The sequence below is a fragment of the Colius striatus genome, chromosome 6 (assembly GCF_028858725.1).
Source record: "Colius striatus isolate bColStr4 chromosome 6, bColStr4.1.hap1, whole genome shotgun sequence".
In the NCBI taxonomy this organism is placed as follows: Eukaryota; Metazoa; Chordata; class Aves; order Coliiformes; family Coliidae; genus Colius; species Colius striatus.
In genome coordinates, this window is record NC_084764.1 from 3,142,460 (window position 1) to 3,168,937 (window position 26,478).

General features: G+C 50.5%; 2 protein-coding genes across 15 annotated transcripts in view; one reads left to right on the forward strand and one right to left on the reverse strand.

Annotated features, from left to right (window-relative positions):
- NUMB (NUMB endocytic adaptor protein) overlaps positions 1-3,884 on the forward strand; it is a 92,028-nt gene extending 88,144 nt beyond the window's left edge. For 9 of the 14 annotated variants that reach the window (XM_061998733.1, XM_061998734.1, XM_061998735.1 and 6 more), the window contains 2 exons: positions 291-434; positions 1,898-3,884. In XM_061998733.1, coding sequence (XP_061854717.1) covers positions 291-434; positions 1,898-2,592 — 839 coding nt within the window. In that variant the 3' untranslated portion in view covers positions 2,593-3,884. The remainder of the gene's footprint in view (positions 1-290; positions 435-1,897) is intronic. The other 5 variants (XM_061998741.1, XM_061998745.1, XM_061998742.1 and 2 more) reach the window with 1 other exon arrangement.
- Positions 3,885-13,342: 9,458 nt separating this feature from the next.
- PAPLN (papilin, proteoglycan like sulfated glycoprotein) overlaps positions 13,343-26,478 on the reverse strand; it is a 45,747-nt gene continuing 32,611 nt past the window's right edge. The window contains exons 15-28 of the mRNA XM_061998174.1: positions 25,061-25,217; positions 24,344-24,430; positions 23,327-23,579; positions 23,078-23,195; positions 22,295-22,424; positions 20,514-21,111; positions 19,604-19,741; positions 18,804-18,928; positions 18,081-18,204; positions 16,624-16,761; positions 15,605-15,732; positions 15,236-15,344; positions 14,101-14,276; positions 13,343-13,569 (exon numbers count right to left, since the gene is read on the reverse strand). Of these exons, the coding sequence (XP_061854158.1) occupies positions 13,394-13,569; positions 14,101-14,276; positions 15,236-15,344; positions 15,605-15,732; positions 16,624-16,761; positions 18,081-18,204; positions 18,804-18,928; positions 19,604-19,741; positions 20,514-21,111; positions 22,295-22,424; positions 23,078-23,195; positions 23,327-23,579; positions 24,344-24,430; positions 25,061-25,217 (2,457 nt within the window). The 3' untranslated portion in view covers positions 13,343-13,393. The remainder of the gene's footprint in view (positions 13,570-14,100; positions 14,277-15,235; positions 15,345-15,604; positions 15,733-16,623; positions 16,762-18,080; positions 18,205-18,803; positions 18,929-19,603; positions 19,742-20,513; positions 21,112-22,294; positions 22,425-23,077; positions 23,196-23,326; positions 23,580-24,343; positions 24,431-25,060; positions 25,218-26,478) is intronic.

Consider the following 26,478-nt stretch of genomic DNA (forward strand, 5'->3'; position numbering starts at 1 on the left):
TACACAACCAACAAATTGAACTCCAGGCGGCTGTCAGAACTCAAAGGGCTCATCCAGTCCCTGAGAACCCAGCAGCCCACGGCTGTGTTAACGAGAGCTGGCTTGCTGGTGTGGAATGGACTGGCTTGATCGACTGTCAGTCCAGTTTGGTTGACTTACACAACCTGCTGTCATGTGGAAGCGTCTCAGATTGTTGTGTGTTGATAGGTATGACATGACCCACTAATATTCCAGTCACCTGCATGCCTTGCATGAATTAATCGCACTGATGTTGTCTGCTCCCATTTTAGTTAATGGCACTGCCTCTGCCTTCTGTGTGCTTGCTGCTAAACCATCCCAAGCTGCTGTAGTGTCCACAGCTATGCCAGTTCGGGAAACCAATCCTTGGGCTCATGCTCCTGCTGCTAATACTGGAGCTGCAGCCGTGGTCACTGGTAAGACTGGGAGTAGAGGCGGTGCACTGCTATGAGAACTCGCATCAAAGGCAGAATGGAGCCCTTGAGACCGTTGTCAGCGCCGCTTGACGGCGAGTGGAAGGAACAGGAACAAAAGCTGGAAGTAGTAGCCATTTGCATGAGTGGATTGTAGATGGAAGTAGTAGCCATTTGCATGAGTGGATTGTAGATGGAGGGAGGTGATGAACAAACTGGTGCTGGGTCTATAAATGGGACTGAGTCTTAGCTTGGCAGCATTTTAGAAAACCCAGGGCTTAAAAAGGAAGCAATGAAAGAGGGTGTGTGTGGGGATGAAGCAGAAAGAGTCTAAATAACCCCTCCTTGCATCCAGGAGTGGAAAGAACACACACAGATTAAGTTGGTGGCTTAAAGGCTTTAGAGGTTCATTTCTTCTGTTTAAAGTTTAGTCTGTCTGTCTGGTCCTTGTCTGTAGTTGGATACAGTGTCAGGTGGTACCTTAAACGGTTGTCACCTTTGTGTGCTAGAGGCTATAATCTAACTGGTGTCATTTCCTGCTGTAAGCTTGACTTGAGAAGCCTTGCCAGTGAAGGAGTTGGTTCTGCTTGGGAAGGAAAGAGAAGATGAAGCTGTGGGGAGAAGGAAAACCAAAACCCAGGTGGTGGGAGACAGAGACTTTGAAACTGGGGAGGAGTGGAAAAGAGGAGCTCTTCTCTGGGTTTTTTAATCATTGAAGATGAGTTAAAATTGGAGCTGGTTTTATAGAGGAAACATCTAAAATGCCAAGTGTTGAGCACTGCAAGAGAATTTGAGAGTTAAACAGCCTGACTTGTATAAGAAAAGAGGAATGGAAGAGAGTGGAGGTGGAGGAAGAATATAAAGCATTCCCAGTCAAGTACAGTTCACGTATCGTGTTCGGTGTCTTGCCTTAAATGTTCATGTGTAGCACAGCGAGTACTCAGAGTTCAGTGTGTGCGGGACAGGAGAAGGGATGTTGTCTTGAACTCCCAGTACCAGGCCAGTACTGTCCTTCAGAGAGTCAAGCTGTAGTTTAGGAAACAGAGCAAACGAGTCTTAAAACCAGTTCCTTACAGCTTTGTGTCACAACAGCCCAGGAGCCCCGAGCTGTACATTCACAGCAGAGCGCTGCTTAGAGGAAGGAGTGGTTAGGGCCTGGATCGCTGCCCCCGAGCTCTAAGTGCAGGCAGCGGCTCTCCTGCTTGCCTCAAAGTCTCAGATGGCTGAGAGGAAGAGAAGAAAAACAGTAAATATGTGCATTTCAGTGAAGAAGCTCTTCTGTGCCCCCTCTGGACCACTGCCTTCCCCTAACAGAACCGTACAGTGAGTGCATAAAGCTGCCTCCAGTGTCGGCAGCAGCCTTTGGGCCGTGGAGGGAGGAGGCCTGTCTGTTCCTGTGTACGTCCTCCAGCCTCTCTAACTGAGGAACAGACGTGGCAGTGACTTGCCCGTGCTTTCCTTCCCAGGCCCCGAATGGAGCGGCACCTCCTCGGCTACGGGCTCACCCAGCCTCTTCCAGGGAAACCACAGGCGTACTCCGTCCGAGGCAGACCGCTGGTTGGAAGAGGTCTCAAAGACTGTCCGTGCCCAACAGCAGCAGCCTGCCCCGACCCCCCCAGCCCCACAGCCGCTGCTCCAGCCCCCTCCAGCACCGTCCCAGGCGGCGCCGGCCTTCCCCGTCAGCACCTTCATCGCGCCTCAGCCCGTGCCCGTGGGCGTCGTGCCGCCCATGCAGCCGGCCTTTCTCCCAGCTCAGCCCTACGCCGTCCCCAACGGCATGACCTACGCGGCCCCCAGCGTGCCCGTGGTTGGCATCACGCCTTCCCAGATGGTGGCCAACGTCTTCGGCACGGCGGCCCACCCGCACCAGTCGCCCAGCCTGGTCAAACAGCAGACGCTCCCCCAGTACGAGAGCGGCAGCGCAGCCGGCAGCCCTTTCTTCAGCCCCCCCGCTCAGCACAACGGCTCCGCGGCCTTCAACGGGGTGGAGGGGGGCAAGCGGGGCCCCGAGGACAAGCCCCCGCAGGGCCCCGTGCCGCAGGTCGACCCGTTCGAAGCGCAGTGGGCGGCGCTGGAGAGCAAGGCCAAGCAGCGCACCAACCCCTCCCCGACCAACCCCTTCTCCAGCGACCTACAGAAGACGTTTGAGATTGAACTTTAAGCGGTTCGGGGTCGGGGGGGGGATTAAAAAAAAGAGGGCAGATGGCTAAAATTGTACATTAGGATAGAGGGGTAAAGGGAGCAGAGGGGACTGTTTCTGAATCGGTTTGCTTTGATAATCCCAAAGGGTCCCTTTCCAACAACACATGGGGTTAAGAAAGAGGGGAGCAGTTCTGGGGAGGACATAAACACACAGAGAATTTCACGTGCAGTACTTCAAAAGGAATCCTGGAGCCACCCCTTGAACGCTGGAAGTCAACCAGAGCAAAGAAAGGCACCCACTCCCCAAGCCTGTTGTGCAGAAACAACACCCGTCTCACAGAAAGGAAGGCAGGTACCTGTGTCCTTCTGATGCCCTGTGAGCCCTTGGCCCCTCAGGGATGGGGGTGGGTATGGGTGGGAGGTGAGATGATTGTCACCTGCTTAGCACACACAAAGAAGTGCTGAGCTCGTGGGTAAAAAAAGTTGAGCTTCCATTTTGAGTAACAAAGTGAATATTATATGTAAAGAATAAAGTAAAGCCAAAATCTTTATTTTTATGCATTTAGAATATTTTAAATAGTTGGATATTAAAAGCTGTATGAGTTGTAAGTAATCTTGCCAAAGGTTAAAACACAAACAGGGGGGTTGGATGTAAGAAATTGTACATAAGATTGATTTATCTCTGATTCTTATTGTAAGTAATATTGGGGTTGTGGGAAGGGGAGGGGGGTGGAGCAAGGGGGGGCTGTAGCTTGTTCTTGTATCTGTTCATTGTAAGTAGCATATTGCAACAACAATCACAACCAATACGTCATTATATCGTAGTTTTAACTAAAGGCAACTTAAGAACAGTATTGTCATGGTTGGAAAACCATGGGGGGGAAACCCTGGTTTGTATCAGAATCGAGCTACATATTATCTATAGTATGGGGAGGGTTTTGTTTTCCTTTCATATGAGTTGCTGCAGTTTCTTTGTCTTAATCTATTGGGTTCTAACACTACTGTGACAACTTACTGTAATCATATCTCTAGACCCCGGGGGCTGCCTGGGAAATCATTCCAACGTTTGTCTGTCACTAGATCTTAGAGGTTTATAACTCCTGGTTTGCTTTTACTTTCCCCACTGACTTGTGAAACCTCGTGGCTACAAGGCTGCAGCAGCTGGTCCAGGTTCTGCCTCTGGTGACTTGTGAAAACCATCTCATTTTAACTTTACTTTTAAACTTTGGCCTTACAAGCAAATGTAAGTTATATATATTTGTACTGATGATTTATAATCTGCTTTAACAGAAATAAATGTTGGTGGTAGAAGCCCTGCCCGTGGAAGCTTTTTCTTTGCCACCTCCTTTGGTTTTCACAGCCTTTTTTGGGTGTCTGCTGTGGTGTCAGGTGAGTGGAAGAGAGCCCTGCTTGCCAACAGCAAGCTTAGGAGTGGCATCTTAACACCTTTTGTTTGGTTTGTTACCTTGAACTTTAAGACTGAACTTGCAAATATCCTTGTGACCTGTCACTATTTAAGGGAGGAGGATGGAGGGCTTTACTGAGAACACCCAGTGTAGGCACAGACGTAGCTTGGACCAGCCAGCTTGAATAAAGATGGTAGGGATAAGTTAATGCAGCTGGCATGCTACTTCAGAAACAGGTGCTGCAAGTTAATCAATTGGGCCCTGGGTGATCTCATGGGCAGAAGCAGCATATAAGGAGGTAGCTAGCAAAGGAAGGGTGGCTTCGAGTCAGCTCTGGTGGTTGTACTACGTTGCCCCTGTACGTCTCTGCACGTGCATTACTTAGACCCTCTACGTATTTGAGTGATTATTGCCTTCACAACAACAACATTTGGTGACCCCGACGTGATTCGCTGAATCGGTTGGATCAAGAACCCTCGGCAGAAAAGCACTTGGATTTCTGCTGGAAAAGGCAAGTAATCTGAGCAAACTGATATAATGGGAAAAATGCTAAGCAAAGAGGAAAGTCCTATTGACACCCTCCAGCATATCCTTGCGGAAAAAGGATTCAATTATGAAAGAGAGCCTTTGCTAAGGCTTGTAAGATGGGGACAGGAAGTGGGTCTCTTTGCTTCCCCCCAAGAAGTGTATGAAAAAGGACACTGGGAACAGCTAGGAGACATGTTGAATAATGCTATCGGTTTGTGTAAATTGGTATCATCCATTATACACCAGCTAGAAGCTGAGCGTGCTGCCGCTGCTGCCATGAAAGCAGAAGCTGCTGCACCATCTGCGTTCCCGGTGGATGCTAAAAGATTCTTTGGAGGTGGTGACTTTATAGTGCCATCGGCTCCACCTCTAGAAGAAAATACTCAGAGATTCTTTGGAGGGGATAATGTCGTAATACCCTCGGCTCCACCTCTGGAAGAGGAGAGCATGGATGTGAGCCCACCTCCCCCAGAACCCCCTAGAGCACCGTTCCAGGAGCCGAATACACACATTGCTTCTCCTCCCCTCCCACCCACCCTTCACCATCCTGCCCCATCCCACCCTTCTGCTATACCTGAAGGAGTACCTAACAGAGAACGGAAGGTACGTTTTACAAATGATATGCCGTTGCCCCTGAGCTCATCAATCCCTGAGTGTATTCCTCTGCCATCATCACCCCCAACTTCTAGTGAAGATCAACAAAGACAATTATTAAAGGAAGAGTTAATACAACATGGAGAAGATATGAAACACACTTTGGCCCAGCTGGAGGAACTGATAGAAAAACCAAAAGCAACAGCTAATCAGCTGTTGGAACGAATTAATGAATTAACCAAAACAAAGATTAAAGTTTCATCCCCACAGGTACTCAGAGATCCTCGTCCAGATGATTATGATCCGGCTAAGAAATGGAGAGGCCTCATACGTGATGCGGTAATCGAAGGCGAATTTATTCCGCAAGCCTTTCCAGTAATAACAGCACAAAGAAAACGACAATGGGCACCTTTAGATTGGAAATTGGTAAGAGAAGGCCAGAAAGCAGTAATGCAATATGGCTTGTCCAACCCATACGTTCAGACATTACTAGATCATATTTTTGCCAGTGGGTTAATGACTCCATTTGACTGCCGGAAGCTTGCAGAAACTTTCCTGAAGCCCACTCAGGTATTATTATGGGAGTCTGAATGGGAAAAAAGAGTTGATCTGACGGTGGTGGAAAACATGGACTTACAACAGGGAGATCCGCGGCGAGTCGTCACAGCAGACATGATGCTGGGTAAAGGAGCATTCGCTGATCCTCAGGTACAAGCCCGGCTGCATGAAGCTATCTTGCAGCAAACACAGACACTGGCACGTCAAGCATTTAAGATTGTTCCTGATATGGGGGTGCCAGTTCCCTCATATACAACTATTATTCAAAAACCTAATGAGCCTTTCATGACCTTCTTAGACCGTCTAAGAGCAGCTCTGGATCGTATACCAAACATGTCGGCTGAAGTCAAGGCGGAAATAGGGTTACACTTAGCAGTTGCTAACGCTAATCATGACTGCAAAAAGATCCTGCAGGCTCTCCCGCGGACAGCAACTTTGGTCGACATGATAGAAGCCTGCTCTAGGGTAGGATCGTCAGCACATTTAGCTGAGGCAATGGCAACAGCATTGAAACCTTTAGTTCAAGCCCACAAAGGAGATCGGAGGCCAAAGTGCTTTAACTGTGGAAAAATAGGACACGTGAAAAATCAATGTCGGTCCAGACCATTGGTATGGACAAACAGCTCCGCCAGGCCATCTGGGTCCAATGGCAGATTTCATGGTAATTGTTACAGATGTGGCAAGTTTGGCCATAGAGCCACTGAGTGCCGCTCTCGAGTGGCCAGACATACAATGCATAAGGGAAACGGGTTGACGAGCGCAAAAAGGGCGAGCGCGATGACACAAAAACGCCCTTCAACACCAAGAGCTGCCTGGATGGCCTCAGATCAGCCACTGCAGGAAGCGCAGGAGTGGATGTGGAAACAGCAGTAGATGTAACCATCCACAACACAGAGGTAACAATTATCTCCTCTAACGTTAATGGACCCCTTGGCTATGGATTAAGTGCTTTACTTTTAGGACGGTCATCGGCCTCTCGACAGGGTATTTTTGTGCTCCCCGGTGTAATTGATGCAGACTATGAAGGAAATATTGGAATAATGGTTAAAGTTTGGCAGCCACCAGTTCATATACCTAAAGGAACTAAAATAGCGCAATTAGTTCCTTTCAGAGCTAAAGTTCCTTTCGCAGGAAGTCGTAAGCGTCGAGACGGTGGTTTTGGATCCACTGGAGTACCTGAGGTAAGACTGGCGGTGCCGCTTTCACAGGGAAAGCCCACTCAGACGGTTGTATTCCAACATCCAAATGGTGAACACATGGTTGGGTACAACACATTACTAGATACGGGAGCAGATGTTACTATTGTCCCATTATCCTATTGGCCAAAAAGCTGGCCTTTAGAGAATTTAGACACCCCTGTCGTTGGAGTAGGAGGAATACAGATGACAAAAATTAGCACAGACCTGATTTCGGTATGTATACAGGGCGAAGAGAATAGATGTGTGCAAATTAGGCCCTATGTAATGAATACTTCAGTTTGGCTTTTGGGTAGAGACGCCTTAAGCCAAATGGGCTTTCGTTTGTCAAATGAAAATTTTTAATGGCGGCCATTGATGGGCGACCAATCCTGAAGTTAACCTGGCTAACAGATAAACCAGTTTGGATTGATCAATGGCCGCTAAGCAAAGAAAAGCTCGCCCACATTCATGAATTAGTAAATGAACAACTAGAGAAGGGTCATATTAAACCATCCACCAGTCCATGGAATACACCAATTTTTACTATCCCTAAAAAATCAGGGAAGTGGAGGCTGTTACATGATTTAAGAGCTGTTAATGCAGTGATGCAGGACATGGGTGCTTTACAGCCAGGATTACCCTCTCCTGCAATGCTTCCAAAAGAGTGGCCCCTGTTGGTGATTGACTTAAAGGACTGTTTTTTCACAATTCCCTTACATGAGGATGACAGTGAGAAGTTTGCCTTTACAGTACCATCGATTAACAAACAAGAGCCAGCAAAACGATATCAATGGACTGTTTTACCTCAGGGAATGAAGAACTCACCAACTATTTGTCAAACTTATGTTGCCTGGGCGCTGGCACCTCTGCGCAAAAAATACCCTCGTGTCTTATTTTACCATTATATGGATGATATCTTGATTGCAGGAAAAGACCTGGACCAGCATCGCATTCTACAAGAAGTGAACCGACAGTTAAGCAACTCCGGGTTGGTGATCGCGCCAGAGAAGGTACAAATGCACGCCTCTTGGAAATATTTAGGTAATATTATCACTGATGCGCGCATTTATCCTCAGAAGGTGGCAATTAAAACAGATATTGCTAACTTAACAGACGTTCAAAAGCTGATAGGTGATATCCAATGGGTACGAACCATATGTGGTATCACAAATGAGGATCTTGCGCCACTAATGCCTTTGTTAAAGGGCTCAGTAGAGGCTGATAGTGCGCGAAGACTGTCTCGGCAGCAAATCCAAGCAATAGAAAAAATAGGAAGCAAGATAGTCAATAACTACAGTCACCGATATGATCCTGACTTGTCAATTAACATTGCTGTGATAAGTCAAAACCAGCATGTAATGGCAATCTTGATGCAATGGGATTCAGTAGCGAAAGACCCATTGAGGATCTTGGAGTGGATATTTTTGCCATATAATTTACAAAAAACAATTACCACAAGGCTTGAGGCAATTGCAAAAATAATAGTTAAGGCCAGGAAACGTCTGCTGGAAATAGCAGGGATTGAGGCAGACATCATTTTCGTTCCTCTCACAGATGAGTTCTTGAACTGGGCACTGCAACAATCTGATGAATTACAGTGGGCCTTATTGTCATATCCAGGAACTATAAATAATCATTATCCGGCCCATAAATTGTTCTCTGTTAAATTTCAAATGGAAGACCGGCCGTTGAGATCAGCAGTACCCGTTAAAGGCCTGACTGTTTTTACCGACGCCAGTAAGATCCAAGCCAAAGCAGGAGTGGTTTGGTGGGAAAATGGAAAATGGCAAAATCTAACTGTCCACTCCCCAGGCAGTTCAGTTCAACTGCTGGAACTGATGGCTGTAGTTAAAACTTTTGAGAAATGGTCAGACGTCCCATTAAACATCATCTCCGATTCCCTCTATGTGGTCGATGCTGTCACTCGATTAGAGAGAGCGCTGTTGAAAGAAATCTCTAATCAGAATCTGTATAACTTATTTCTGAGACTCTGGCATCAGATAAATGAACGGCAAACTGCTTATTATATTGGACATATTCGAAGCCATTCGGGCTTAAAAGATGGCCTATCAGTTGGCAATGAAATTGTTGACAGGATAGTGGCAGCTCCTTTATTGATACCTACGGGGCCAATAATTGACAAATTTTCTCAAGCCCGAAGATCGCACGATTTTTTTCATCAAAGTGCGAAAATGCTGGCGAAGCAGTTTGACCTGACCATATCGGACGCTCAGGGTATTGTTTCCACGTGCCCTGCATGCCAGAATCAGATCGGCCTAGGTGTAGGAGTCAATCCCAGGGGTCTGGCACCATTAGGTATATGGCAATCAGATATCACTGTCTATGCTCCTTTTGGGCGATTTAAACGTATACATGTTACTATTGATACTTATTCAGCCATGGTCTGGGCCACAGCCTTAACCAGTGACAGTTCTCGAGACGTCATAAGACATTGGAGGAGTTGCTTTGCTGTCCTTGGTGTTCCAAGAGAGATAAAAACTGATAATGGCTCGGGATACATAGCCAGTAAAACACGTAAGTTTCTAAACTTATGGGGTGTTAAACATACTACTGGTATCCCAGGAAATTCCACCGGTCAAGCCATTATTGAACGGACACATCAAACCTTAAAAGGCCTTCTAGAAAAACAAAAAACGGGGGAAGAGGGGGTGAGTCCTCAAGACAGACTAATGAAAGCCCTTTATACAATGAATCATCTCAGAATTGTGGCAAACCGGAATGAACCACCGGCATTAACACACTTTGCCCAAATGAGTCGGGATTTGGATTTTACTGACAAACCTAAAGTTTGGTATAAGAATCCCACTACTGGAGAGTGGCAAGGACCTGCAGATCTGTTAACGTGGGGAAGAGGCTATGCTTGTGTCATTACAGATCAAGGTCCCCGATGGATTCCGGCAAAATGGATCAAGCCACATCAACAGAAAGGACTTAACTGTAAGACCAATGGAAAAAACAATCTTGAGGAAAGAACCAAGTGATCCACCCTCAATCCATCACTCTATTAAAATGTAAACCCTCGCAACTGTGGCACCACTTAGGCTGCTGTAAATTCCTTCAGCTATAAAAGAATTAAAGAACTTAAGATGACCAACAGATGAAGAGATACTTCCATCTTATTGATAATGCTCACAGATCAGCATGCTAAAGGATCTGAAGAAAAGTCCGGAACTACATCAGGAAAAAGAAATATCAGTGGAGCTACCAAGACCTCATCCCTTCCTGCCAGTGTGCGTCCCTCCTACCAACACATATCAGATTGTTTATTTTGACTTTATGGATTTCTGTATTGTATTGTTCAGCGATGTAGCTGTTATTGACCTTTTGTTGTAAACTCATGGCCATGGGTAAAAATATTTATGTTTTCTTCATGTACCTTTAATTCTGAAATGTGTTGCTAAAGGCTGGCTGGTTCAAAAAAGAAAAAGGGGGGAATTGTAGGCACAGACGTAGCTTGGACCAGCCAGCTTGAATAAAGATGGTAGGGATAAGTTAATGCAGCTGGCATGCTACTTCAGAAACAGGTGCTGCAAGTTAATCAATTGGGCCCTGGGTGATCTCATGGGCAGAAGCAGCATATAAGGAGGTAGCTAGCAAAGGAAGGGTGGCTTCGAGTCAGCTCTGGTGGTTGTACTACGTTGCCCCTGTACGTCTCTGCACGTGCATTACTTAGACCCTCTACGTATTTGAGTGATTATTGCCTTCACAACAACAACAACCCAGGTTCACTGGGTTTCCCACACTGAATATTTACATGGAGACAAATACTAAGACACTATCTCTTTTGAAAAGGAAAGAAACAAACCCAGTGTTTTCTTCACCCCTCTCCTTCCAGGGAGCTGCTGGCTATATCCCGTTAGCATGACTGGCTCTTACTGCCTTCTTCTGTGCACTGCCTCGGTTTAGGCACAAGGAACAGCCTTGGGAAGCTGAGGGTGGAAGAAAGGCTCCCTTTGTTTGGCCCCAGCCTTTCAGCTGCCAGCAGCTTCCATTTCCAGGCAGGCACAGCGAGGCTCACCCTGACACTGCTCTGGAACACAGGGACGTTTTCTCTTCACAGATTCTTACCTGTTGTCAGAATGATGCAAATAGTAAGGACCAACACACCAGATGGTATTTGAGTTGGTACCAGTGCTGCTTTTTCAGCTTGCAAAAGGCAAGCAACTATTTGTAGACATTTATAATAGGAAAGAAAACACATACAGCTTATTCTGTTGGTTCCATAGCTCTCAGAGTAGTGCCCCAAGACCAGCTGAAAATAGCCCGGTAGAGCTAACACCCTTCCCCTAGAGATAACAGTAAAGGAGATATGACCTTCCTACAATAATACATTGTTTAGGGAAGAAAATTAACATCTTGATTCTCAAATCAAAACCAGTAAATGTGCAGTTAGGTGGGACCACACTCAGGGGAAAGCTCAGCTTGGCAAAGAGACGACCTGTAGTTAACTATTACCATGACAGTTAAAGCAGTGAACTGCACTGCCACCCCGTCCACACACACCCCTCCACTACCCCAGGCATGAGCTCAGAACAAACCCTCTTGTACTAATCCTGCTGTATCCTGAAACACCAAAATATCCTGTGCACAAACCCACCAAGGTGCAAAAGTGATATACAAACACAACGAGTAGCTCTCAGGGCTGTCTCATCGTTCTTAAACAGCCAGTGATGTCAAACCTTGCACTCTAAAGCCTACCACCGAGAATTACAGCACAGTAAGCTTTCCCTAAATGTGTGTTAACTGCAAATTAACTGTTTTTGTCTTTTCTAGCAAGCAGAATCTACCTGTCCACAGCCAGACCCACTCCCCAGTAGCTGTGTGACTGTCACCTCGCCATTACTGGATTGCTTCTAGACGTTTCAGTGTGTTCCCATCTTGAAGCAGCGTGGCCAGTCCTGAAGCCATCCCTGTGCTGAAAAGTGTGCAAGCACTAGGTCAGTAATTCTTATTTTTAGGTGCAGCTGAACTGATTGGCTGGGTTTAGAGTCCAAACGAGCTTTAGGCTGTCAAGCCTGGGGATTTACACCTCTGTGTTACTGTTCTCCCCCCAGTACTGAGTCTGGGCTGAAGGAGAGCTGAGTGGTGTGAGCACAGTGCTGACTGAGCTGCCTTAAAGTAATGGAAGAAAGACAGAGGGGTAAAAAAACCCAAACCAATCCCTACCACCTCCCCCCCCAACCAAAACAATACTGTGCACCAGTCTCCTGGCTTATAGCTCATCCATGCACATAATAAATGGGTGGTGGTGCTATGATGGACCCAGCCAAGTCTCAGCAGGGGGCTTGGAATGAGGAAGAGGGGAACAGTTGAGGCTGATGCAAAGGTAAAACAATACTGTGGAGGCTGGAAAAGATGCTCAGAAATTACTCCACTTTGAGTGCATTACTCCACTGAAGACACCCAAAGGCCTTTCCTGGTTTAACAAACCATGTTAAACCTGTCCACACACACCACCCCTTAATGCCTAAGACTTTCTCCTTCAGAGCTGCCACTCAGTCTGGAAACAAAGGAGCTGGAGCTGCTCTGTATTTAGACATCCTCTCTTGTTAGCCCATAGCAGCAGGGATCAGCCCAGGTTACACAAAGAGCCAGGCGTCCCTGGGCTTAACTGAGACCAGAGCAGATCATTGGGAGGTTTATTGTCGCCTCCTACACCTATTTCCAGGTGAATATTACTTGTCTCCCCAAGCCCAGCAGTACCAGCAAGCCCAGCTTTGCAGTAAATTCAATAGCACAGTTCTGGCTCAGAAGCACAAAGGAAAATGACCTGCTGAGCCTTCCTAGAGCGAGGGATATTTAAACTGCAGCATCTCCAAACAGAGCAGTGCTGCTACATCCATCTAAATTACCCCTAACATCCAGGAAGGGCTAAAAGTAGTCTTCTGTTTTGTGCTAAGCTTTCTGGGAAGCATTGCTTGTGCATTGCACTCCAAAGCTGACTGCAGTGCAGTAGAAACCAACTGACCCAACAAACACACAGCCAAAGGTCTACTGGCATGAGCCAGCTACAGTTTCAGCTGCCTCCCTTGAAACAGTCATCTCATGGGACCTGAATGCTGATCAGAGTCCTTTGCATGTAGATGGAAAGTGCTCCCCAGGGTTACAAACACCCATCACTCATTAGTGCTCTGGTTAAGCCAGTTCAGGCCCATCTTTCAAAGCAATCACCTCTGAGGCTTTTGGAGAGCAATTGTCTGTCTTGCTTGGCCTCTCCCTCTTGGCCTTCTCTAAAGTCACAGCACCCTTATGTTCCCAATATCTTGTTCTCTGAATGACAGCAACTGCCCTTATGTGAAGAGATGGATGAGCTACAGCAGGGAGAGGAGGGATAAGGGGAGGAAAAATAGAGTTTGCAATAAACTTGAGGGTGATGAGTCTCCCACCTTTGAACAGTCACACCCACACTACACCCTTCCATTCACCCTCTTGAGCTTTCCCAGCAGGGCAGAGCTCCCAGCAGAGTGTCACGTGGTGAAAGGACAGCGTTCCAACTTCCCCTCTTGTAGCAAGAGGTCAGCTGCAGCAGTTTGTGTCACCCTCGGCGCGGGGCCAGGCTGGGCTGGGGCTGGTGGCGGGCGCAGGTCGCGCAGCAGAAGCTGGAGTAGTACTGGTTGCTGCAGAGCTGGGCCTGCAGGATCAGGTCACAGTTGGCCAGGTGGGGCTGGTCCACGCACTCTCTGCTCACATCCATGACATGATTCACAGTAGCTGCAGCCAAGGAAAAGGTGAAGCAGCTGTAAAATACACCAACAGGGCTTATCCTCCAGTTTCCTTCCCCCTCCCGCCCCAGACAGACAACAGCATGTTCCTGCAGGCAGCGTGTCTGCCTGTGCTTTCTCCACTCCAGTTTCCAGCCCAAAATCAAGAATGAGAGAGAAATTGACACCTCTGGGGAGATCCAGGAGGAGAATGCAGTTCCTGGGGCTGATGTCCTGAGGAGACACTGCTCTGCACCATGTGTAAAGCCAGCTGGATGGTGTCCAGAGCCCAGCTATCCAACAACCAACTCTTTGGTCAACCAGCTATGGCATTTTGGACTCAGGAAGTGAATCAGGCTCCTAGTACTCTGCTCCTTTGCCCAGGGAAAGCAGGGCTCCTTGGGCAGCACAACCCAGGGGGCTCCTGCCACTCCCCAAAGCCCCAGCCTAGGGGTGGATGGGCACATGCAATGGGCACACTAATGGCAGCCAAGAGGCAAACACCATGCTGGGAGGAGCAGGAGGGCCAGGCTGTACTCACCCCCAGGCCTGCTCCTCAGCACCTTCACCTCTGTGCTGGCACTGACAGAGTTGCTGCTGCTGTAGGCGCTGCAGGTGTAGGATCCTTCGTCGGCTTCTTGAACGTTGCTGATGATGAGGCTTCCGTCCTGGGACAGGTGGATGTGGTGGCCATCTGCACGCATGGGGACTCCATTCCTGTGGCCAAAAAGCATCCTGTATCACCATTCCCACCCATGGAGGGCTAAGGGAGCTCTCTGTGCTCTCAGAGAGCATCAGTTCCCAAAAAGGGGGGCAAGTTTTACAAGTTCAATAGGAAGGATAAAGGAATCTTCTGTTGCCATGGTCTGCAACTGGGTAGCAACACTGTCTGTGTGGGTGTCATTCAGGCTCAGGTTTCATTTTATTAACTCAAATATCAAACTTGTATGGAAGAAAAGCTGTCTTTGTGAGAATCATAGAAAGGTAGGGGCTGGAAGGGACCTTTAGACATCATCCAGTCCAACCCCAGAATGGCCCATGTCAGTCCTACCCCTTGGAGTAGAGGGATTTAAACAGTTACCAGTCCCTCTCTCTGGTTCCTTTGCCAGGAGGCTCCAGATTATTTTCAAATAGAGGGGGAAAAAAGCCCCTAGACACTTGTGCAAATCCAGAATTTCCCTGTAAACCATGAAGAGGACACAGCTTTTCCTGCTTCTTTGTCAAAGCACTTTAAAACTTGACAGTGGAGGGAGAGAACTGTTGCAGCAGGAAGCTGGGAGAAGACCCCCCAGTTATTATAGGGGCTGAAAAGCCTGCTAAGGTCAGGCAGAGAGAGTTATAAAGACCAACCAAAGGTCTGCCTCTGATGACTTTATTTTTTGCTATTGTAATGTCATTAACTTTCCAGCACACCAAGATTTCCTCCATGAAGTCTTAGCTTAGTGGCAGCTTTCCTCCTCAGTTGGCTGGAGCGAGGACTTGGTGACCCCCCACACCCCATAGGGATCTTGCCCAGGATTTGTCAGTAACAGACAAGTTTAGGAAAGGGTAGGTGATGGTAGTTAGGTGCTGAGAACCACAGCTCCCTCCCTCACCTGGCAGGCATCCTGTGTTATTATTTGGAGGGTACATGATGAGATTTGGGAAGAGAAGGAAAGTTGTTTTTCCTTACTCACCTTGACCACCTTATATTGACGTTGTTGCCGGTCACTGTACAGTGAAGCTGAGCAGTCCCTCCCTCAGGTACTGTTGTACTTGGCAAAAGACCAGTGATCCTCAGCTCTCCTACACCAGGAGGGAAATCATCACCAGCAGGAAGACAAAGCCCTGCTGCCCCTGCTAGTGGGAACATTCCCCCATGGGAAGAGCCCAACGTAGGCTGAGGAGCTACGAGCCCCCAGGCCTCGAAACAGCCCGTCTGGAGCTGTGACACTTGCTGTGGAGAATGGGGATTTCCCAAGGGCTTTGGCCCAAACAAGGGTAAGTAGCAGAGGCCTCAAAAGAGCATTTCCCCCCAGCTGGACACGAGCACATCCCATGGGTACCTCGGGGGCGGAAGAGGACCTGGCGCCAGTCCTGGTCGCGGCCGTTCGAGGCAACGCAGGTAAAGAAGCCACCGTCCTCAGAGCTCACCCTGCTGATCACCAGGGACCCGTCTGACTGCTGCCTGTGTCTGGGGAACACAACCAGAAAGGCCCTCAGCCTGTGCCTGGCTCAGGATGGGACTCCAGAGCTGGAGCTGAGCCTCCTGTGCAAACTGGGAGTCACACTCCAAGAGACTCCATCGCTTCTCCCCAGCAATGAGTGATGGGACAGGGAAACGGGCTCAAGTTGCTCCAGGGGAGGTTGAGATTGGAGCTGAGGCAGAACTTTTTCTCTGAGAGGCTTGCCAGCCCCTGTCCCATCCCTGGAGGGATCCCAAAGCCGTGGAGCTGAGGTGCTGAGGGCCATGGGTTGGTGCTGGGCTGGGCAGGGTGGGGGGAGGGCTTGGACTCCATCACCTTAAAGGTCTTTTCCAATCAAAGTGATTCTACGACTGAGCAAAGCAGCCTCAGTTCAACCTGTAATGCAACCTCTGGTCCTCAGATCCCAGCTCTAGTGCTGCAGACTCTGGAAAAGCCCACTGACAGAGCAGGTTTCTGGGAGCAGAGGCTGAGGGGAGCTGCAGGAGAGCAGCACCAGCAGCTGTGGCAGTTCACTGCAGGCCCCCTGATGTGTCTCTGCTGTGACCCCCAGCCCTGGCTTGCACACCAGCTGGGGTTTTGGCAAATTTGCTTGCCATGTGTTGTCTTTCTGCTAATCTGGTAGATTTGGCTGACTGTAGAGCCTGGATCACAGCTGTTCAAAGGTTCAGTGCTCAGACTGTGAAGCATGAGCATGGCCAGGGCAGCCGAGCAGCGGGCTCTGGCCCTAAGCAGGGAAACTGGCCAGCACAAAGCAGGACAGGCCCTGGCTGCACGGCCAGCAGCTCAGTTCTCCCAGGGAGGAGGACAGGGAAGGGAAAGGAAGGGAAAGAGGAGGCTCACCTTCACAGGACCCTGCCTGTGGGTAGGGTGGAGCTCACCTGGGCGAGGAGAGGGGCTGCCCGTCCTTCTGCCACTGGATGGTGAGCGCCGGCGATGCCTCCACGGCACACGGCAGCCTGACTCTGTCCCCAACATTGGCCTCCACCACTGAGGGCTCACTCTTATCCATTCTCAATCTGCCAGGCCCACAAAAGCACAGGAAAAGATGCAGAAACTTCCTCATTCAGCACTTGACCTTCAGCACAAGGCTTGTTTTACTCACAAAGGGGAAGGGGGGGTCCTCTGCAATCCCATCAGAGCTCTGGTACTTGCCATCACCAACATTCACTCCAAACACTCAAAAACAAGGCAGCCTCCCCTAAAACCTGCCCCAGTTCACTCCTGGCAGCCTGCTTAACCCTTCAGAGACAGCAGCCCTGGTTCTTGTAGCATCCTTCTGGATAACAGCCTAGGAAGTGTTAATGGGCAGATGGCAAAGTGCTGAGCAGGGCACCAAGCAAGCTTCCCCAGGGTGCTTACCTGACCAAAAACCAGCAGATGTTTTTTGGGGTGTTAAAGCCCTTTGCACCCAGCTGACTTGCATGCAAGGCCCAGGAGCTGGCCATCCACTTAGTGCAGCAGAAGGGTTGGGCTCAGGCTCTCACACCGTCCATCAGCTAAGCACAGTTTCAGAAGGGAACTAAACCATGATGTTCCCAGAGTCAAATAAAACACCATCTCCCCCACTCCCATCCTCTGACCTGAATCCCTGATCTCAGAAAATAAAACCAACCAGCTTTAATTCAGTGATCTTAATTCAGTGAATAAATTCTTTCTGCTTTTAGGCAAAAGCAATTAAGGAGGTTTCTGGGGAGAGTTCAGCAGATGGGCTGAGTTTTTGGTTGCAAACTCAAGGGAGGGATCGGGTCATGGTCCCATTTCATCTGGAGCCCCAACATGCTGCCTTTAGTTCCCTTTTCTTTCTGTGGGGCCTGGAAGCACCAAAAAACCCCAACCCATGCAAGAAGCTACAAAGGATGTCATGCAGCCTGAGAAGAGAGCTTTGAGTTGGGTTTGTTTACAGAGTATTTAAAATGAAGAAGTGGGGGCTAAAGTAACTGGAGCTTTAATATACCCATGTCTGTCTTGTGCTAGATTTGGTTGCTGTTTGCTTTGCTTTTTCTTTTCCAGAACAGGTCTCTCTGCTCACCCCGACTCAAACAGCTAAGGATGCTGCCCCTGATATTTCCATTTGCTATTGAAGCCAGCTCCTTGGCTGCCAGCCTCCCCTGTGCAGCTTTGCTCAGAACATGCTTCTTCCAAGAGACCCTTGGGGAGGACAGCAGACAGCTTGTGACTGGGATCTCCTCCCACCCCTGTTATCAGCAGCTCAGCACTGCTTCCTTCCCAGCCATGCCCCAGAACCTTCCCAGTGCTCAGCTTTCCTGCGTGTAGAGGTGCCATATGGCTCCTCAGCTGGGCACAGTGGACAAACTGTTGCTGGATGTGAACTTACCTGTAGGTGACTTGCTGCTGTGAGGAGGAGCTGGCTGCCTGCACAACCTGCCTGCCTCTGGGCAGCTCTCCCTGCTGCTGTTCCCTGGGAAGCACCTGACCTCTCTCACCAGTGCTCTGGTTCTCTGTTCAAAACAAGATGCCACGTGTGAATATAAGGACACTTCTTACCGTGGCCTCTCGTGTGTTCCTGTGATTTTGGGGAGGGCTGGCTGCACTGGAGCCAGAGAGCCCTGCAGCCATCTGTTTTCTGGCTGACTCCTGCAGTAAGCCTGCTCTGTCTGCTAATGAGAGCCACAGACCTGCAGGCTGGCAATTTTAGACTCCTTTCTCTCCTCTGTCAGTGAACATGAGGCAGCATCCCCTAGGCCACAGTGCCTTCTGCCCCATGTGCCATTGCTGGGACCAAGCACACTGCAGAGACTGAAGGCTACAGGGTGCTTTGCTGGCTCATCTTTTGAGACTAGTCTGTCTTGTTTTCTTTCATAACTAAGGCACGTTTTTCAGAGCAGAGAATTGTTTGTTACCCAACAGGACCTGTTTGGGCAAAATGCAACACAGAAATGTGCCAGGACAGGCAGCTGTGGCAGATTGGTCAGGTTAGAGAGAGAGGTGGAGAGTCCAAGCAGCTGCAGAAAACCCCTTTGGGAAGTTTGTCCCTGTGCCTGACTTGAGAGCTCCTGATGTCATCAACCTCTTTGCTCTCTGGTGGAAGATAAGTCACCTGTAACCTGCAGCTGAATCTGTTGGCTCTCTGTTCTCCCATCAGAAGTGAGGCAGGTGTAAGTCCCAGCGTCCTCTGGCTTGAGGTGGCTGATGAGTAAAGAGCTGTCTGGCTGGTAGCTGTGCCTGCAATGGGAACAAGGAGCAGCTGCCTCTGCCTGGCCAGGGACAGCATCTGCCCAAGGCACTGTGCAGTGGGCAAAACATCCCCCTCCCGACTGCAGAGGGGTCACAGGCAGGGGAAAGAGCTGTGGCAGAAAGGGGGTCAGCAAGAGAGGAGACAGGGAAGTGCTCTCAGCAACCCTCTCCTGTGAGGAGGCAAACTGCCCTTCCAGGCAGGAGCCTGAGCCCCAGCAGGTGTCTGCAAACAGAAAAGCACTGCTGGGCTTTTCTTCACTCTGATTTTCATAACACAAAGGGTCTGTCTGGCTTCAAACTGTTGCTGGGAACAGACTTCCCAGGAGAAACAGGCTTTAAAAAACATGCTCTGTTGGATGGGAGTGCCAGACCCCTCCAGCCATCCTGGGCTGCTGACTTAGGGCTGCCCTGAGATGAATCCAACAAAGACAACGTTTCTCTGTACCATCACCCCTGCGTCAGCGTATGGGGCAGCGCCTGCTCTGCCCTGTAACACCAGCCAGCGCCTCAGTGCTGCTGCAGACCGTGGCTGCTGTTCACAGACCACATGGACATGCTCTGAGGTCAGTATGTGAGCTTGCTTGCTTATTCATCCCTTTTTGGAGATCCCAAAGCAAGCAGGCAGCAGGTTTGGCGCTCTGCAATGGGGGGAGCTGAGCTCACCTGTCGGAGGAGACCGGCCGGCCGTCCTTCATCCACTCCACTCTGGAGAAGGGGGACATGACTCTCTTGCAGACCAGCTGGATGTTCTGTCCCACAGCTGCTGTCACAGGAGAGGGCTTGGCTTCTTCCAGGATTGCTCTGAAAGAGAAAGCAGTTCCACTGTCACCTCCACCACCCTCCTCCCCTCTGGTTCCCCCGACGTGACTCTAGACGAGGTCCCAACCACAGAGCAGGGCAGGACTGGCTGCCCATCCAGCTCTGAGAAGATGCACCATGCAACATGTGGGGAGCCCTCTCCTACAAGGCAAAGGCTGCTCTGGACAGACTGAATGCTACAGTATCTTCAGGAAGAGAGTGTCCTGCAACCCCTCTCTTCTGGAAGAAGTAGGTTCATCTCAGCATGCAGACACAGATGCAGCACAGACACATCCAGATCTAGCTCTATGTACTCCTGTTTCTCAGGGTGACCCTGTCTGGATCCTGACCCAAACTTTACATCTTAAAAGCCTTCTCTAGAATGACCCACTGTTGCTCCATGCAGTGCTGAGACAAAAGCTCTGAAGTCAGAGAGCCAAGTAAATTTGTTGGATAGAACAAGAGGAACACCTGTGGATTCTCCTTTACAGTGAAAGGATGCCTCCCAAAGACCCCACGACCCTGCAAGTGTTTTCACACACCACAGAGTGCTGCCAGAGAGCAGAGAGAGTACAAGGAAAGAGACAGCAGGTAACTTCAGGGCTTGAATAACTTGACTAACCAACGGGCCACACGGACAGCCCATCCATTGCATGGTGTTCCCACCTAGCTGGGGCAACATTTTCCCTCCAGAGGAAGCCAGGCTGATGCTTCACAGTGAGCTGGCAGAACAGCAACAAAAAGAAAAAGAAATGCTTTTTTAAAGAGCCATCACCTGTGCAGAGCCCAGGCTGGGAATGAATCTGCAGACACCCGGTGCCCAAAGCCCTCTGTCCCGGCAGCACCCGCTCCGAGCGCCGTATGCCGCGGTTTGTCTTCACGGGGCAGCGCCTGGGGGCTGCTGCTCCTCTGCTGCTCCTCCCAGGAGCCCCATCTGCCCTGCACGCCCCTTGGCTGGCTCCCCAGCACACCAGGCCTTGGCAGCACCTCGCTCCTCCAGCTGTCCCGCCTGTGGCTGGCTGGCGTGGGCTCTGAAGCCCTGTGGGCTCTTCCCTCCTGGCTGTGGCTTGCAGTGTCTCCTGGAGGTGGCTGCTGCTGCCCCCGAGCAGCTCCCGGGTGAGAGTGGGAGCTGGCATGCTGGTGTTGCAGGGCTCCTGTGCCAGGAGAGGGCTGGTGCTGCAGAGGACTGCCTCCCCCTGAGCTGTGACAGGCTCTCATGCACTCCTCCTCTGAGGCAAAGCTGTTTTGGTTGCCATGACAGCCGCCGTACCAAAAGCGGTTGCACTTGCCAACCACAGACACAAAGTACCAGCGAGTGGTCCAGTTGGTGCAGGGCCCGTGGGCACTGGGCAGCAGGCAGGAGGCAGGATACGCTACCAGAGAGAGGAACAGAGGCAGGTGTGAGGGCCACCAAGCACAAAGGTCTGGGTGCTTCAAGCAACCTACAGAGGCCATCTGATGGGCCTTGTGGGCAGAGGGCAGGTGGGAAGGCAGGACACCTGAGTTTTGCACCCAGCTCTGCTTTGAAATCAGGCAGCTCCTCATCTGCTTCTTTCTACCCCAGTTTTGCCACTGGTGGAAGGAGAACCAGCCTAAACCTAGATCCTAGACAGGTTCTTTCTGGTCTTTATTGGGGAATTGTGCAGCTGGCTCTGGAGCTTTCGCTCCTGCAAAAGGCACCTGTCTGCTGTTTGCACACTGCCAGCCCACAAAGCCAGTGGATTAGACCCAGTTCTGAAGCCCCACACGCTACAGAAATACCCCTCCACACAGTGATGCAAACAGCACAGCCCAGTGTGTTTCCAAACCAAGCCCTGTGCTTCAAGTCAACAGGTTTCACAGCCACACGTTGGCAGTGGATGCAGAGCTCTGCCCGAGGGGTCCTTTGCCAAGCTGTGGTTGAGCAGAGGGAACCCAGAGAGCTCTCCCTAGGGCAGCCCCACGGGGCTGGCCACCAAGCAATCTCTGTGCTGCAGCACAAGGGCAAGGCAAAGCAGCAGCAATATGCCTGCAGAGGATACAGCTGGGAACTAAAGGGGCAGAGATGCTTCTGCCCAGCAGCTCTGGTGCCCTTGTAGTACAGAAGGCACCGTACTGACCTCTGATGGCTGTAACACCCGTAACACCTCCATCCTTAGCTGTAGCCCTCATTCCACCCTCTGTCCATGGGCTCTTGGAAGGCTGAGCACAGCCCTGGTTCCTCAGAGACTTCCTCTGCTTCTCCTAAACCCAGTTACCTAACCAGGAGCTCTCCAGGCTGCACGAGGAGCAAACAGCTCCCCAGAAGCCCTGTGGACTGACAGGGGTCACACAAGCACACTTCTGTCCAACTCTCAGCAGAGGACAAGAATTTCTGCAGCAGCTGCTGAAACTGAAGCACCTGGCTGCTTTTCTATGCTCCCTCCAAGCTCCCCCTGCCCCAGCCACCGGGCACAGAGACATTTCACGGCGTTTTACAGGGATGAAAGCCTCAACAGGAGAAGCTTCCATGCACTGCTGGATTCTGTAAGACTCCTCCTACATCTGTAAACCAAGAAGACAGAAAGCATCACTCACGGTGGCTGGGCTTGTTGAGACACCCTTCCCCTCCGGGGCCTGAGGCTGAAGCCACGTTGTCGAAGCAGCAGCCGTAGAGGGAGCTGCGGCACTCGCCCGGGGGCTGCTGCTGGGATGAGGCTTGGCTTGCCTTAGAGACAGGGATGGAAAGCCACAAGTTACCATGCATCCATGAGGGAACACAGCGAAGGCACCACGTCCAAACCATCACTGCACAAGACCATTAAAGGAACTGTGATTTGTTCATTTCCCTCCCTGAGGCTTTCGTGCTGGCAAGGGGGGGAAACAATGTGAGCTGAGGAGCCAGGGCTGCACTTCTGTGCAGCTCTTCTGCTTCTCAGACGTCTCCCAATGACTCACTCTGTCCCCTGCTTACAGGGAATGCCCCAGACTGAGCAGGGATGGCCTGGGCCAAAGGACTTGATGCCATGCCTGTAGTATTGATCCTCCAGCATTACTGGCAGAGTTGAATCGCAGAATCACAGTGTGGTGGGGGTTGGAAGGGACCTTTAGAGATCATCCAGTCCAACTCCTTGCTCAAGCAGGTCCCACCTAGGTCAGGTCACACAGGAATGTGTGCAGGTGGGGTTGGGAACCTCCAGAGCAGGAGCCTCCACACCCTCCCTGGGCAGCCTGGGCCAGGGCTCCCTCACCTCACAGTAAACCAGGTTTTCCTTATGTTTAAATGGAAGCAGAACAGAAACCCACACTGAGAGTCACTGGGGTCAAATCTGAACCTTCCTCTCCGATGTACTCCTAAAAAGCAAAGGGGTTTGTACTTACTGCTGGAGTGGCCACAGTGGGCTGACTCCTGCTCCCTTGAGCATCACGGTAACGCTGTGGGCATCCCATGTTGTTTGGGCCCTGAGCAGCCGACACTCCATCTGGGCAGCATCCATACCTACAGGCAGAAGGGCTGCAGCACTACCCCAGCCTGCCCCCGCCTCAGCAGCCCCAGGCTGAATGCTCCAGGAAGCCCTCAGTCAGCAAAGGCAACGCCTCGCTGCTCAGGCCTCATCTACAGCCAGCTACCTGCTTTGGTGACAGGTACTGAAGGGGCAAGCTCTGCCCAGAGGGCCTGGGGCTGGGGTGTGCCCGTCGGGGCAGCAGCCGTGCGCGCTCCGGTGACAGTCCTGGGGGAAGCTGAGCTGAGCGGAGCCCGGCCGCGCTTCCCAGCGAACAGGCAACAAGTTGATGCCACCGTCCCTGCTGGATGGGTTGGGGTGATTCCCAGAGGTGCCATGCATCGTGGAGCTCCCAGGGAGCATCCTTTCATCGCTGGAAGCTGGGGAGAGAACTCCTTCAAGTATGCAGGCGAGCATCAAAGTCTAGTCAGTTTTCCTCTGCTCTGCTCTCTTTTACCTTTCCAAGGCTACAGGGCAGCACTTTTCTGCATCAGGGTTTCACCTGAGGGGGTGTCTTCTGGCCTACTTTTCTGGATTTGGCTGCCATTGAGGCTCTTTGCTCACTGAAACCACCTGCCACCTTACTGTGGTCCCCTCACATCATCCATCCTTCTTCCTATGGTCTGCTTTGGGCAGCGTTTCTCTCAGCCAGCACTTGTGAGAACCTCATCTATGTACTGCATGGACAGATTCAAATCATAGAATCACAGGGACTGGAAGGGACCTTTAGAGATCAACCAGGCCAAACCCCCTGCCAAAGCAGCTCCCACCTAGACCAGGTCACACAGGAACATGTCCAGGTGGGTTTGGAAACCTCCAGAGCAGGAGCCTCCACACCCTCCCTGGGCAGCCTGGGCCAGGGCTCCCTCACCTCAGCAGGGAAAGAGTTTGTCCTTATGTTTCAATGGAACTTTTTGTGTTCCAACTTCATCCCATCACCCCTTGTCCTGTTGCTTCACATCAAAGAAAAAGGGCTGCCCCAAGCTCCTGACATCCTGCTCACTGCTGGTGTAAGAGAATCTACACTTTGTGGAAGCCCATGGAAAGAGACACATAAAGAAGAGACAGAACCTTTCCCCTGCCTCACTCTATTTCAAGTCCACCATCATAAAACCCCCCCAAAGTTAACCAAATGCTTCCAAACCTGTGTCAGGGCTGTTTGGGTTGTAACGTGTCAGAGAGGACTGGCGAGTGACATCGTAGCCCATAGTGTCCTGCATGCTGGGCACCTCTGCAAGGAGAGACACGGACAGAACTGAGTGCAGTCAGTCCAGCCCCATGTGCTAATAACTGTAACTGCACCCAGAAGCCAAAGGGAGACTAAAGCTGACAGAAATGGTTTTCTTCTCCTGCAAAAGCAGTTGGATTTGATTGTCAGGACGGTGACCTGTGATGGGCAGGCAGGCAGAAGTCAGCATTGCAGCTCTGGCACGAAGAATTGACACAGACAGCAAGCAAAAAACCTTCAGAGCTGTTGTGCCACCTTCAGAGCTGTTGTGCCTCCTTCACAGCTGCTCCACAGAGGGATGAGAGCTGGCTATAAGCTTTTTAGCTGCTGAGCCTGCCCCTAGGTCGCCGTCCTTCTTGACTGGGAGTGCTGGGGTCTGTCTGCAGCACACACTGGGACAGAGCCATCCTTTAAAATGGACACACACAGTAATATTCCTGAGCTTGTCACACCCATTTCCAACAGCACAGGTATGGGAACTCTGGGGATGCCGCGTTTCTGCACACAAGTGCCACAGATGGAGACGGGCAGGCGAGAAGCTGAGAGCAAAAGCTGCTGCAGAGCTGGGACCTTCTACCCCTAAAGAAAAGGGTCTTGGGGAAAGCGAGGTGTGCAGGGCTCCCCTCCACTCACGCTGTGGCAGGAAGCAGGGCTGCACGTTGCAGCTGCCCAGGGTGGCTGGTTTCTGGGCCTGGATGGCTCTGCACGTGTCAGGGCTGTAGACTTTGGAGTCGCCGTCAGCGCAGATGACTTGGCGCGTCCGGATGCCCGAGTTGCAGCTCTTGGAACACTTGGGCAAGGAGACAAGGCGAGTGAGCAAGGAATATCTGCATGGTTAGCTGCAGGCTGAGCACAGCTTCCTCCAACAAGACAAAGCAAACAGTATTTCAGCTGGATTCATCTACATGATTAGAGACCCACAGTCTTTAAACCATTTAACCAAAGGTTGCATCCAGCCCTGGAGCATTCGGCTCTGAGCCACGCTCAGCCTGCCCAGGTGAGCTGCTGTTACCCACAGTGGTGTGGCAGGGAGCTGGACTGAATTGCTTCAGCCTGGCTTGAAAGTATCTCAATATTATGAAGATTCACCAGCTGTGAGGGTCTAGATATGAGGAGCCTGAGGAGGGATCTCGTTAGTAGTTACAAATGTCTAAATGGTGGGTGTCAGGAGGTTGGGGCAGCACTTTGCTTCTGTTGTTTCCAGTGACAGGACAAGGGGTGATGGACAAAATCTGGAACACAAAAAGTCCCACTTAAACACAAGGGAAAACTTCTTTGCTGTAAGGGTGAGGGAGCCCTGGCCCAGGCTGCCCAGGGAGGGTGTGGAGACTCCTTCTCTGGATGTTCCCAAACCCATCTGGACACGTTCCTGTGTGACCTGACCTAGGTGGGACCTGCTTGAGCAAGGAGTTGGACTGGATGAGCTCTAAAGGTCCCTTCCAACCCCCACCATTCTGTGAGAGGGTCAGATTTGAACTATAAGCTCAAGAAAAACAGTTTACAACAGGAAAGCAAAATGATGGCTTCCTTGTAAAGAGCTGACTCTCAGTGGAAGCTGTGGGCAAAGACACAGCTCAGGGGAGGGGAGAGGTGGGTTTACATCCACCTGTGTAATCCACCTGCTTGTGACAAGCTTTACAAACACTGGGAGAGTATTTCTCTCTTAATCAGATGTGTACCCTTCCAATATTGGAAAGCTAGAGGCCAGGAAAGATCAGAGTAACACATGCAACTCCTTTAGCTGAACGAGATGTAACGTCTGAACTCAGAACAAGCTGCTCTGGCTCACACAGGAGGGAAAAAGCGTGTTTGGAAGTCACCTGGTCCATGGGATCTAGCACTATCTCCTTTTCCCAGGTTGAACACAGCCTCCACAAACACAGGACTAATCCAGCTGAGGCACAGTTTACCTGAACAATTATAGAAGTGTGCTTTAAACTAAAACCCAAAGGCAAGGACTCGTGCTGCAGCCTGGAGCTCTAAGCCGCTCTCAGCCACACAGCTCTTGTGCCTTTCACAGTGACGGAGCGAAGAGTCAGGAGCAAGCAGCA